Raw genomic sequence first — 13397 nt, forward strand, 5'->3', positions numbered from 1 at the left:
GTCAAATACAGTAATACCACACACTCAGCTTTATCAGAAATTCTTTATTAAAGTGAATACATTTTAAAAAGTTAGATCAACTATTACATATAATTAGTTTTACAATTATAACTTTTTAATAACATCAAATATCAAACAAAGCACATAAGGCTCGATAAATGCTTTTATACATTCTGTTAGTCCATTTGTAACTTAAAGAGAGCTTTTGTCTTGCCTATGGCGATAGCCAGGCATACTGGGAAGCTTGCCTCTATTCATAACTTAATAATAATAGCCTTAATTCACAGCCATAGTATCAGCCCAAACCCAAGCCCAAGCCCTGCAGATAAATTGTAGAATGATATGGCTCTAAAATATGCAGTTATAGTCCCTGATTTAACATTACATTTTAATATTGAAAGACTAAAAACAACATCTACAGATGTGTTTGTTGTTTGCTAATATACGGAGGTGCAGTCCCTGAATTGACATCACATGTGCTATAGTTGAAGAAGTTTAAGGCAAAAGAAACTCCTGAGTAGGCTACTTTAAGAGCAAAAGGCTTCATTTTCGAAAAGGCTGATAATAAAAACTTCTTGGAGACTTACTGCTCTTATCGCCCCATTTTTTCACTGTCCATTGTAGAGCATTCTCTCTCATATTGTCCATAACCAGAGGGCTCCATTCCATGTGGTTCACGCTACGCCCCCTACAGTCCTGCTGTCAAAATACACTCTTAGAGCCCACAACTTCCGGGAGAGCAGCTGGGGTAATGGAATGCCATCTTCATGACTCCAGAAGATTGTCCGCAAAGCTTTATTATGGGATGCAATGGGGTCGTCATGACAGCAGTTGGTTACCATAGCACCTGTGGGACTCTGATGGGAAGCACAGTCGTGGGGTTGTCACGGCTGCAGCTGGCTGCTACACTCCTTGCAGGGCTCTGTTGATTATGGGATGTCGTGTGGTCCTCATGACCCCAGCTGGTGCCGTTGCGTGCAGGGCTCTGTGTTGTGTATTATGGGGTGTCATCGCGTGGTCGTCATGACTCCAGCTGGTGCTGTAGGGCCCTCTGCCTCATCAGATCCCAGAGCAGCATGCTGAGCGTTGTGTGGGGCGCCAGCCGCAGGAAGACCGGCCCGATGCCCTTATACAGACCCAGCAGACCCTCCGACTGGCTCACCTTCACCATGCAGTCCATCACACCTGTATACAGCTGGCCCTGCGGAGAGGGGTCAGAGAGGGTAGAGAAGGGTCAACTTTTGATTGACACATCAGAAGGGTTAACTTTTGATTGACACAACAGAATTAGACTTTATAGTAGAATTGCAGTCGAAGTCTCTCAGTGAAGATACACACCCTTTTCAAGCTCCTAGAAGACCTTATGAACGACTAAACCTCATTGCCTACAACTCAGATCTTTTTTTATTAAAGGACACTTCCAGCCATTTTACAAACACATCTCATCTGTTTAAGGCCAAAGAAAGTTGGCCAAGGGGAAAATCGTGGGAATTTTTCATGGAGGCTGCCTTAACCCCTTAGCGCAGCACTATGGCTCTCTGTAATGTCATAGCAATGTTGTTATGATGTAGGTAAGCATTTTCAGCAAGTGAATAGGGTCGCCGGCGACCCCAGCTGCAGTAAGAGGCTACGTTTGGCTCTTGTGTGCATTTCCATTAAAGGGGGTGATACTGGACAAGCTGATTAACCTTCTCTCAAGCTCTTCATTTCTGTCAAAACGCTTTTCAGTGGATAATTACTCCCCCCACCAACTGTCCTGGCGGGTCTGGAGTCAAACCAGCAACCTTTGGGCTATAAGCCCGACTGACACCCTAACGGTTTACCCATGACAGCTTTAGGAATGGAGGAAGGGTGGACAATGGAAGATGGGGGGGGCACAGGTGGCGGACAGAGGAGCAGGTGAAGAGCTATCTTGGCTGGTTAGAGGAGCGCCGCTTATGTCAGCTGACCACTCTGGCCAACTGGCCTCAGGACTGTTTGCTTTTCCACTATTGTAAGCACGTCACCGGTAGAATGAATTTAGATGCGGTCACACGCCTCCATACCAGTTGAGAATATTTTGTAGATATTTAAAGATGCACCTTTACATAAGTACGATGTTCCACGCCAAATACGATGGACACAGACACACAGGCAGGTGACATGGAATCAACTGTGATGCAGCGGAACTTTTGGGACGTCACACAGATAAATTGTTGTGTGGGTATGGAGCAGTATTTGGAGTGGAAATTGTAACGCATCCAAAGAGGCGACAGGTACGCTCACACTTTAACTCTTTCAAAAGGAGTGTTTTGGCACAGCATGCTAAAACATCGTTGCCATGCCATGGCTAACCTTGCCCATGGAGACCACGTTTCAAGTTCAGCCTGGGTCACTGGGTCACTGGGCCACCTTCACCTCTTACTACTTTTCAACCTACTCTCACAACACAACGGTCCTATCCCAACAAAGGCAACTACCCTTCTCCAACCCCTCCATTGATCGTATTTTATACTTTTTTGGCTAGAACCTTTTTGTACCTATATGGGTTCAAGTCCAGCCTGGATCACTTGCCAACCCTTTCCTACCTCTATCTCCACCTCCACCTATTTTTCTATCTACTTTCACACTGTCCTGTCCCAACAAAGGCAACCACCCCTCTCCCCCACTCCATGCTTCTTATTTGTATACTTTTGGGGCTAGAATATTTTGTCATCCGTATATATACACATGATGTGTGAACTGCTTGACCATCTTTAATATTTTTTTTACATGATTCATTTGTATAAGAAGAGGAGTGATAAAAGAGAGAGCTCAAAATCAAGCCTCAATCGAGCCTACCATCAAGATACTGTGTGTGGCTTTTTGCCAGATAGGACGGTTACAAAGCACACAGGAAGTGAGTGGGAGAGAGAGAGATATCCCCATGGGCATGCACTGTAGCCTATACCTGTATGTGATCAGGTGCACCATACTACGTAGTCCTGCAAGCCTACCTTTCTGAACTCGTCCACTGGTTGGTTGTAGAGTCTGGTGCTGATGACGTCAAATGGCGTCATCGTGATCGTCACGGCGAGACCACTCATCATGGCGGCCGTCAGGGCGATCAGCCAGCTGTTTGGGCTAAACCACTGCAACACAACAGAAGACGTATAGTATATGAAGCGTTAGATACATTTTATTTTTTTGTTTGTTTATTTATTTCCTCTAAAATGTAAGTAACATCTTTAATTTAAAATGACTATAGTATGTTGTGTTCTGGAAAACTTCATTTTGACTCTACGGAATGTGCGAGGCCTACACTGCCCAACAAGACTCTTGGTTAGAGGTCTCTTTGTTTTTACCATTATAAGATTGTCAGTTTTGTCTGAAGGTACAAAGAAGTTATTGCACATTGCCTTGTAAAGCAGCATGCCTGAGCACCATAGCAGCTACTTTGGCCCTGCGGCTCTAAATGCAGACCCTTTTCTAATGCCTACTCATCAATCTTTAAAAAAATCTACACAGCACCTGAAATTTCCTTTAGGTACGCTGAACACTGAGCATCACAGCAGGACTGTGTGTGGCACTCGGTGTAGCACTGACTTCAATGTGGGATCCACTGTACTATGCTGACCAAAAGAGCTACTGGGACTGTTAGTACTGAGTACTGACTTCTGTGGTAGTACCAGAGAGAGTAGAGAGAGAGAGAGGTTCCATGGACCTGGTCATGTTAGGTGCCCATAGCAACCTATTACATTGGCATATCTCTATATACTTAAAGAATCTCTGGTAGTACTACACCGGGCAAAATGATGGGCAGGACAGCAAGTACAGACTGTTGTGTGGGCTGGGAAGTATAATGCTGAGCTCCAGGGTTTGCCGTACTCAGCAGTACACCTTTGGAAGTCACTTTATAATAGTCTGCCAAATTAAATGTAATGTAATTTACTGTATGTAATAAAGCTTGAGCTGCCCTGTGTGGGAACTAACAATTTGAAAAACAGGGTATGCAGTACAGCAGTACAACTTAGCAAGTTGTTTTGGATAAACTCATCTGCCAACTGTAATGTAAAGTAATGTTTTGCACTGACCTCTGTGTGTGAGACGTACTCCTTGGCTGAGCTGAAGGTGGCCAACTGGGCAGCTGAGCCCACCATGACCCTGGGCACCGCCCCATTCACCCCCCGCCACAGACCCTGCACACCCTCACGACGGTAGATGGAGAAAAAGGCACTGGATACACCCTGCAGAGAGAGAGAGAGAGAGAGAGAGAGAGAGAGAGAGAGAGAGAGAGAGAGAGAGAGAGAGAGAGAGAGAGAGAGAGAGAGAGAGAGAGAGAGAGAGAGAGAGAGATAAATAGAGAGATAAAATAAGGCGCTACATACAGTACCTGTGAAATATCTGGGGAAAGGTCTTAAATTTAGAGGAAGACTCAGCATGAGAAAATTATTTAAAACTCTGTCATTGGATGGCGGCCTCAGGCAGCTTGTGTATGCCGGTAATTATTGTTTAGGTCTCTTCTACTCTGAGGCGGTTTCATGCTGGCACAACCATCTGCTGTTTAGGGTCAATAGACCATTACCTACATGGAACTCTGTCTACCTTGTACTCCTCCTTGTTCACTTCACATTTGCACTAGAATTGATTGTTTTCTTTTACTCCTTTACTCTTTGTTGTAAACAGATCTCATTACAAACGCATTATCCATTTGTGTAGTGAATTCATTCAATTCAATTCTAGTGTGTTCTATTTTTCTTTACGTCACAACATGGCCATTCATTTTCACCATACAGACCAGGGCTAGGGGTGGGCGATATGGCAAAAATGAAATAAAGATTTTTCAGCATCAAATCTTTATTTATTTATCTATTTTACATAATCTTCCAAAAACAGGCAATTTTGTATTTCACAGGTTCTGTGCACACTTTGCAAATTGCTGATTACAACTGCTGATTTCTGATGTCCATATCAGAGCATAGACCTTTAAGTTATTGGCTCATTGGCCAAAGCGATCTATACGAGTTCTCCATTTTGGCAGATTGTCTGTGATCTCTACTCGTTCTTATTCTTCACAATTAAATACCATTAGAACGCCTATTTTATATCTACTTCTACCATCTGCGGTGGTCTTAAAATAGCAGCAGCCTCTGTGGTGTTGTAACCAAATTGGCAAATGAAGCCTTGACTCCAGCCTGATGACAAAGGAAGCACATTGACTGGCAGCCAAACATTCTTATGAGACCCGTCCTGAAGTTAATTTACAGCTGCTTCCCCACACTACATCAATAGGGGAGAAAACTGTATCTGTGAAGTGATCTAGTGCTGACCAAAGTTCACCTCAAAGACAAATGAGGCCACTGTACAAGCCAAAAGCTGCCTGCACACACACACACATGTATATACTTCCTCCTAGAACACACACACCTCTTTTGGGCCCTCTCTGATTGGCTAAGGCTGTGCGAATAGGAGAGGTGTGGTACTGTATGACTGCAAGGCATTAGTCTTGTGTTAGGAAACACATGCGCCGCAAGCAGCACCTGTCTAACACGTTCAGATATAGGCCAGCAAGTTAGAGGCCTCTGGCCTGAGAGGCCATAGAGAGAGAGAGAGAGAGAGAGAGAGAGAGAGAGAGAGAGAGAGAGAAGGAGAGAGAGAGAGAGAGAAGGAGAGAGAGAGAGAGAGAGAGAGAGAGAGAAGGAGAGGGAGAGGGCTGCTGCTCTTGCGGCTGACATCAATTTCCACCATTATCATTCCTACACCAGAGCCAAATATTGTGCGTACCTGGTTGGTGTGTGTGTGCGTGTGTCATTATTGCTTAAGCAGAGCCAAATAAATGTGTGTGGTTGGTGTGCATGCCTGTGTGTCTTTATTTTCCACCTCCTACTATTCTTAAATCATATCCACATGATCTCTGTCTCTGTGTGTGTGTGTGTGTGTGCGTGTGTGTGTGTGTTTGTGTGTGTGTGTGTGTGTCTAGGGCTTTCACGATAACAAATTTTGCTGGACGATAAATTGGACAAGAAATTATTGCGATAAACGATAATAGTCTTCTCATCATTTTCAAAAAATATAATAACAATGGCATAAAAATGCGAATGCACCCTTTCTAATTTTGAAAGCATCGCAGCAGGGGGTGCTAGATAGAGGGGTAGATAGAGAGATAGACAAGGTAAACAGACTGAAAATTAAAAGTATCATTGCGCTGAGTGAAATGTGCCTATCCATATTCAGTCTAAGAGAGAGTGACGAGGAAAACAAAGAAGCATGCCATAACTTATTGTGGCAAAAAAGTTATCATGCTTGTAAAACGTATTGTACAATATATTGACTTATTGAATATTGTGACAGCCCTATGTGTGTGTGTGTGTGTGTGTGTGTGTGTGTGTGTGTGTGTGTGTGTGTGTGTGTGTGTGTGTGTGTGTGTGTGTGTGTGTGTGTGTGTATGCGTGTGTGTGTACTACACCAATCTACCTTCGTGAGGCCACTGCTATTGGAGGACACCCACATGCTCGAGCCGTCGCTCCATGTGGAGCCCAAATCCTAGACCCCACATGTTTTGACCCCTTTTGCTGAAGAAATGATCAGCGCCAGCCAAGATGAGCGACTATAAGGTAGCCTAGGATTAAGGCTAGGGTACTAGTAGGGTAATGTTTGTGTAATATGACATCTGGTTACATGTGGCTGGCTGGTGTACTCTCCTTTTAAAATGTGGGTGGAGCTTAACTGAAAACGGCTCTTTACAGCACCCAGAGAACAGAACAGAACAGAAGCCCTCAATATGAGAACACCCTGAGCACTTCACCAATAGTGTTCACCATGATGTGCCATGTACATTGTGTGACCACAGTGATGGTGTGGCACACGTGCACGCGCAGATTATGTATCCCTCTGTTTGTCGGGCACTTTGGCAAACACAAAAAAATGACCTCCTGCTGAAAGACACACAGCACCTGTTGCCGTTTGTATAGTACAGTGCTCATAAGATCTCAAGACCTTGTATGGAGGTGCAGTGGTCAAAAGTTCCTGTTCATGCGTTTACCTGGTGGTTGTGTTGATGGCCCACAGCAATGGCCTCCACTGTTTGGGCTTGAAGATGGGTCTTAATCTGCAAGAGGGAAAACACGAGACATTGAGACATGCAGATTGTCATGAGTTATACAGCATATTTCCTATTGCATGCAAAGCTACATCCTCCAAGTCATGGGACATTGGCAACATTGCAATGAGACATTCATATTCCATTGTGCATAGATAAGTATCTTCAGGCATACTGTACAAACATTCTTGTGCACACATTTTTGTGCATATATAATGTGTATATACAGTATATATTTACTTTGAGCATATACAGCATACATGTGCCTGTAAACAGGGCTTAGTGCATATGCAATGCCTCTCCCAGTGCATATAAAGGACCAAGCCCTGCGTGTGTGAGAGGAATGCTTCTGTGGTGTGGTAATTCTGTTTTAACATATGCTCTACCCCTCCAGTCAGAGACAATAAAAGGGAGGCGTGGTTGACGTTTTGCCACGCATTCGCAATTTCGTGTTACATAACACTAAACTACAGGTTACATATGAAGAGCTTCTTTCCAAAATGAGATATATCCATTTTGGAACATTTTGAGAAATTGACACTTTTGTATTGGGCATTCCATTGAACTGCTTTGCGAAATGCATTTTATAGAGGCTTTAAAAAGTATGTTCTCAAAACATTTGAATGGCAAGAAGTCAAACACAGATGATAGGACTTCTTAACAGTCAATTACAATATTAAAATGCAAAAAGTCAAAAATGGTGGATATCTCATTTTGGAAAGAAGATCTTCATATGGAAACAGGCAAAAGGGGAGCCTGCTCTGCTGCAGCACTTCTCTCTGCTGAGTCTGACTGTCTTATTCATTCTTACGTGGATTTTTTGCTGCTTCATACAGTACAGTAGGCTCATCGAACTTCACCTTTGAGGAGTAAGGAATTTCTAGAGGTTCTTCTAGAATTGTACTGGAACACTCTACAGTTCCCATAGACGTCTGTGTTAAAAATCTTGCAAAGACATTATGACATCATAATGAGAACTCAAAATTTTGGCAAAATTCTAATCACATATTTGTGATGGTACTCCTCAAAGGGTTAAGTGAGTCGTTCAGACCCAGTCACGGGTGTGAACTTGGTGCAGTCTCCTTTACTATCTCTCTGCCCTCTTACTCATACGATGTGATCTCCGAGCAAAGCATGACACGGAAATACGCATAGACCTATATATTTGTGGGTCACTCACGGTGAAACGCATAAACAGACACAACACACTCGCGTGCACCCACCCACCCACACACGTGCAGACACACACTTGGGACACTTGCCAGCACGTTTTGGAGGACACCCTTAAAATAGATCCCCATATCCCATCTGCATCCCATCCCTCCCTCTCTCTCCCTCCCTCTCTCTCTCTGTGACACCTGAGACGTGTGGCATAGCAGTCCCGACCCGCCATGAGGCGAGGGCAGTGCGGGAAGGGGCCGTATCGGATGTCATGGCCACATTTAGTGGATGCAGTGGCCTGGCAACGGGCCGGAGGTGGCTGGGCTGACCCAGATACAGAGAGAGACAAAAACACACACACACACAAGCACACACACACACACACGATATCTTTGTTGTGCCCGGGACTAAGTCTTCTGAAAGTGCCATCTCCCTGGGCCTGGGACAACTGGCCCCTTTGTCCCATCCACCCCTGTCGGCTTCCCTGCCTGCACATGTGCACACACGCACGCACGCACACACACACACGCACACACACACATCACTGAGTGAGCGGCACGTATGAATATTTCAAAGGCTAAAGTGTGATGAATGCATGGACAGGTGAAGTGTGAAGTGGACGTCAACAGCAACTGCCATGTGTATGGCATGTCACTTCGCAGAACTACTGTACTAGGTGTCCAGTGCTCAAAATGGCTTGTTTACATCTTCACAACCAGACTGTAACATGGTAGCATATGGTATGTACGTGCGAGAGGGCACAGTTGAAGCAGGAAAAAAATGTCAGGTAAGGAACCGGTGAAGTATGGCGAGTAATTGTTAGGCCACTGACATGTCACCTGGTGGTAGGAACTGGTGAAATAGTATTATATATTCATATTATATATTCATTATATATTCATCAGTGCTGTTAAACACAGTGGTTTACATTTCAAACGTTAAATGGTAACATGCTGTATATGTCTGAGCCATCTCATTCCTCCAGGTCATCTTAATGAAAAGTATTGTTGTAGTAGTAGGACACTGGACTTATATATATAGGGTACCTCATAACTGACAGAGAAAAACACAAAGTACTTTGAGGGATGTCAGCAGCAGGCCTCATGTCACCTTACAGGACACCGTGTGCGGTAGTGCCACTACTGTTCAACACAGTTGCTTACATTTTGACACCCAGAGTGTAAAATGGCAACATACCGGTAGGTCTATGCTATGAGCGGTCATAGGAAAAAAAACAAATCTTATCCAAGGGTTGGCAACACTGCAATATGACTGTCATGTCATTTGACAGGGAAAAATGGCAGATGACCTGCCTTTGAGGTACATCATAGCTGACAGGAAAAGACAAACATGATCTGAGGGACGGCAACAGCACGATAAGCCGCGGCAAAGTCTTTGGCATGTCATCTGGCAGGACCTAGTGTCCAGAAGTGCTCTTCAACACGGTTGTTTACGTTTGTGCACTCACATCACTGTGGTCACACAATGTACATGGCACATCATGGTGAAGACTTTTGGTGAAGTGCTCAGGGTGTTCTCATATTGAGGGCTTTTGTTCTGTTCTCTGGGTGCTGTAAACAGCCGTTTACAGTTAGGCTCCACCCACATTTTAAAAGAAGGGTACACCAGCCAGCCACATGTAACCAGATGTCAAATTACAAAAACATTAGCCTGCACTTTAGCCTTATCCGTGGTTAATTTATAGTCAGTCATGTTGGCTGACGTTGATAATTTCTTCCCCTTTAGGTCACTCTTTTAAGCCTCTATACTCTCATCTCTACTCAATTGCTAACCATAGAGTAATGTGAAGGTTAAGGGTGTTTCTCTAATGACAAGTAGCATTTAAACGGCTTATTGTGATCCACTTAAGAGCACGGAGTAGAGAATTCCTAACATTTGTCAGAAAGCTTCCATCCACACTTACTAATGCATACATTAAAGGATAACTTCAGCAAATTTCAATATGCTGTTGTACTGTTCACGCTGGCTACCCTTGACTTGTACGCTGGCTACCCTTGACTTGTCAGTACCCGGTGATGCTGCATTTTTCGACTTTCTCAGATCCGAGATTACAACTGCATGTCGAAATTGGCTAAAGTTATCCTTTAAATCAATCATGACACCTCTTTCCTATATCATTTTACCTTCTTTTTTCTAGTTGCAGTTCCTCAATTGGTCATTAAGACTGGATTTAACTGGAACAAACCAACACCAACAATAACATTGGTGTGCAAGTAAAAAGAAAGACTCATTCATTCAGATTCTGCTAGTCGTGTAAGGTCTCTACGTTGTCAGGTAACTATAAACTCGTCTACGTTGTCAGATAAACTCCAAGTTCTTACATTAGAACTACAGCTTCAAAAGAATTCCAGCTGCTTACACATTGGTTCTTTTAAACTGGTCACAGATACAATTGTACTACTACTGACAGGTTTGCTCTCCCCAGGTTGTATTAACCCTTGCCTTTACTAATCACTCTTCTGTTTTCCCCCATGTCAGCTTATACCCATGTTCCCTTATCCACCCATCCCAGGTTATAAAGATCCCTGAGGGTACCATGCCAGTTTGTACCCATCCCAAGTTATACCAATGCCAGACTGTACTCGCCCATCATCTACCCATGCCAGACTGTCAGCACCACAGGTTGCACTCCTGCTTGATGTGTCCCTGCCAGGTCCACACAAAACCCAGGTCCTCCTGTGCCAATCTGAGGCGTACTAATCACAAGTGTGCCAACAGACATACCCATCACAGGTGCACGAACACCACATATGCCCATCTCAGCTCTATCTCTGTTATACCTCCGTTATGTGTCTTGAACTTGTCTTGTTTTTTGTGAGAATGTGAGTATGAGTGAGTTTTTTAACATGGACAACTACTCCTCCAAAGCCATTGCCCATGCTGGGACAAATCAAGTTACAACTACGGTACTACTGTACTACTCACCAGGTAAGCAGGCGATGCGACGAAGGCTCCCAGTGCTCCAGCGACAGCCCCGGCCAGGATGTTCCCCCCGGGCATCTCAGTGACCCCTCCGACCTCCGCGTACGAGTAGAACCCCAGCCTCACGCCGTTCATGAAGCCCTGGTACAGCAGACCCGCGCACAACCCCTTCTGTAAGCCCCGTAGACCGTCATTCCTGCCCACCACCCACAGGGCCTGCAGCACCCCTCGGTAGTGTCTCTGGTAGGTGCCCCGGGTCCGCAGCTCGCCCTGGAGCTGCAGCCTCGTCTTCACCACCTCCAGAGGGTTGGTGAAGACGCACGCCCCGCAGCAGGCCATCGCCCCCAGCCCGAAGTCCAGCGGGGGCCACAGGTGAGGGGGCCGCTGCATGGAGGGGGGCGGCGAGCGCATCATGGAGGGCAGAGAGTGGTGGATGGTTACCTCTGCTGCTGGTGTATTAGTGAAGGGAGAGTCGACGGCAGTTGTGGCTGTTGAGGTGGTGTGATAGGAAATGAAGGGAGACTGGACAACTGCCGTGGTGGTGGTGGTGGTGATGGGGTAGAGCTGCGCGTCTGTTGTCATATTACGAAAATGTGATGGTGCTGCTCTGACGTCGTGCTCTGCTCCGTCACTGTCTCTGATGTCATAGCCTAGGTGGTGGAATGGGGGAGTGTTGGATTTGAGGACCCACAGTTTGCGAAGCGTGTTTGTGTGCAGATCTGTGTGTGTGTGTGCAAGAGGGTATCTTACAGCCAACTATGACAGTCCTTGAGGTCTGTGCCAACACTTTGCTTTAAGGCAATGTGTAAACCCTGAGTCAGTCAGTTAGTCAATCATGTGCAATCTGAAGACACGCTGTTCTAATGACAAGCTCTTCTGTCATGTGTGTTTTTTTCTGGAAGTCAGCAATCTGGGTCTAAAACCACCACCACACTGACACAGCAGAAAAGTGCAATATGGCACGTTTCAAGTCCAGGTTCCTGGTTCACTATTGCCAAAGTGCCTCCACAACAATCTGCCTCTGCAGTCATCAGCGTGAAGCAACGCGAGTTCTGTTTTGACACTTCTGTGTCTAGCTCGGTCTTGTCATCTGGCTCCGAAGTGCCACACCGAGGACTCCACCATGGTTGTCAAGGGGTAAAACCAGAAATCCGCAGGGGTCAGCGAGTGCCTAAACAGCCGACACAAGAGAATAATATGCCAACTCAGGCGTATTTCCTGGAACTTTCATTGAACAACTCTGGGAACATTTAAAGTTGGTTTGACAGAACATGACCAGAGATAATAATTCTAACATTTCACCACTATCACAGCTCCGAGGTTTACCTCGTATAAACGCACTTTGATAAGAGGTTGAATGCATCCTGTGTAAACAACACAGAAGTTAGCCGCACAGCAGCGGGCACGCGGTGCACTTTAAAATCACTATGCAGCATAGGAGTTGAACAAACCACTGTGGGAAACTAATCAAAACTTGACAACTAGTTCAAAACAGCTTTTCCTGAATCATGCCATGGCGTAGTCCGCACAAACACACTTACCTCAGATGTTGTGTTCGATTTCTCTCCTCTCTGACACTGCAGCAACCAGACGGTAAACATGTGAATACAATGATACTTTCCAAGGCCCAGGACCCGCCCACAACAGAGGTGTCTATCCAATCACGTGGGTGCCTAACAATGCCCTTCCCCCTTTCCCCCGGGTCCAACCAATCCCCACTCCTCCCCCATGTCTGGCTTTTGCTATAGAAATTCTCTGGGTAAAAGGTTATGGATCCCAGGGAAGGGGGTAGTTTTTATGGCCTACATTAGACGATGTTATTGTTTTGAGGAAGGCGATATGTCGAGCTGGTATACGTTTATTTGTGTTTCACACAGTGGGACATTTGCATGTGGCATTTCTCCAAACAAACATCAACACACAGGCATGGAAAAAAAATGGAATTCTGTATACTAAAAGTATTACTTTTCATTTTGCATAAAACCTTACCCTACACACTATGCAACATTACCCAAGTGTTTGCATTGGGTAATGGAAGAACTGCATCGAACCATTCCCTACAGCCAAAGAGAATAGGTGTGGGCCTACTACTGTTCTCTTCTCGTGTTCACTGAATGAAGATGGTATTACATGGAAATCCATAAGACCAGCATCAGTGGTGGAATAATTGCACACAGGGCCCCAGGGCAGACCACCTATAGGGCCCCTCCATACAGTCTGCCATGGTCATAATAAG

General features: G+C 45.1%; 1 protein-coding gene across 1 annotated transcript; it reads right to left on the reverse strand.

Moving 5' to 3' along the window:
- Positions 1-29: 29 nt before the first annotated feature.
- Positions 30-12801, reverse strand: slc25a34 (solute carrier family 25 member 34). The gene is made up of 6 exons (XM_063215031.1): positions 12703-12801; positions 11165-12332; positions 7001-7066; positions 4053-4205; positions 2976-3110; positions 30-1201 (listed from the first exon to the last, which is right to left on the reverse strand). The coding sequence occupies exons 2-6, from the start codon at positions 11741-11743 to the stop codon at positions 1022-1024; spliced, it is 1113 nt and encodes a 370-aa protein (XP_063071101.1). The 5' UTR covers positions 11744-12332; positions 12703-12801; the 3' UTR covers positions 30-1021.
- Positions 12802-13397: the final 596 nt, after the last annotated feature.

Source organism: Engraulis encrasicolus, chromosome 14 (genome assembly GCF_034702125.1).
Source record: "Engraulis encrasicolus isolate BLACKSEA-1 chromosome 14, IST_EnEncr_1.0, whole genome shotgun sequence".
In the NCBI taxonomy this organism is placed as follows: Eukaryota; Metazoa; Chordata; class Actinopteri; order Clupeiformes; family Engraulidae; genus Engraulis; species Engraulis encrasicolus.

Bases quoted from the DNA above. Each gene is read 5' to 3' on its own strand.
- slc25a34 (XM_063215031.1), bottom strand. From the start codon at position 11,743: ATGACAACAGACGCGCAGCTCTACCCCATCACCACCACCACCACCACG. The intron at 7,067-11,164 runs GTGAGTAGTACA...TCCCTCTTGCAG, and splicing joins TCGCATCGCCTGCTTACCTG to ATTAAGACCCATCTTCAAGC. The intron at 3,111-4,052 runs GTCAGTGCAAAA...GTTGTGTTGCAG, and splicing joins AGTACGTCTCACACACAGAG to TGGTTTAGCCCAAACAGCTG.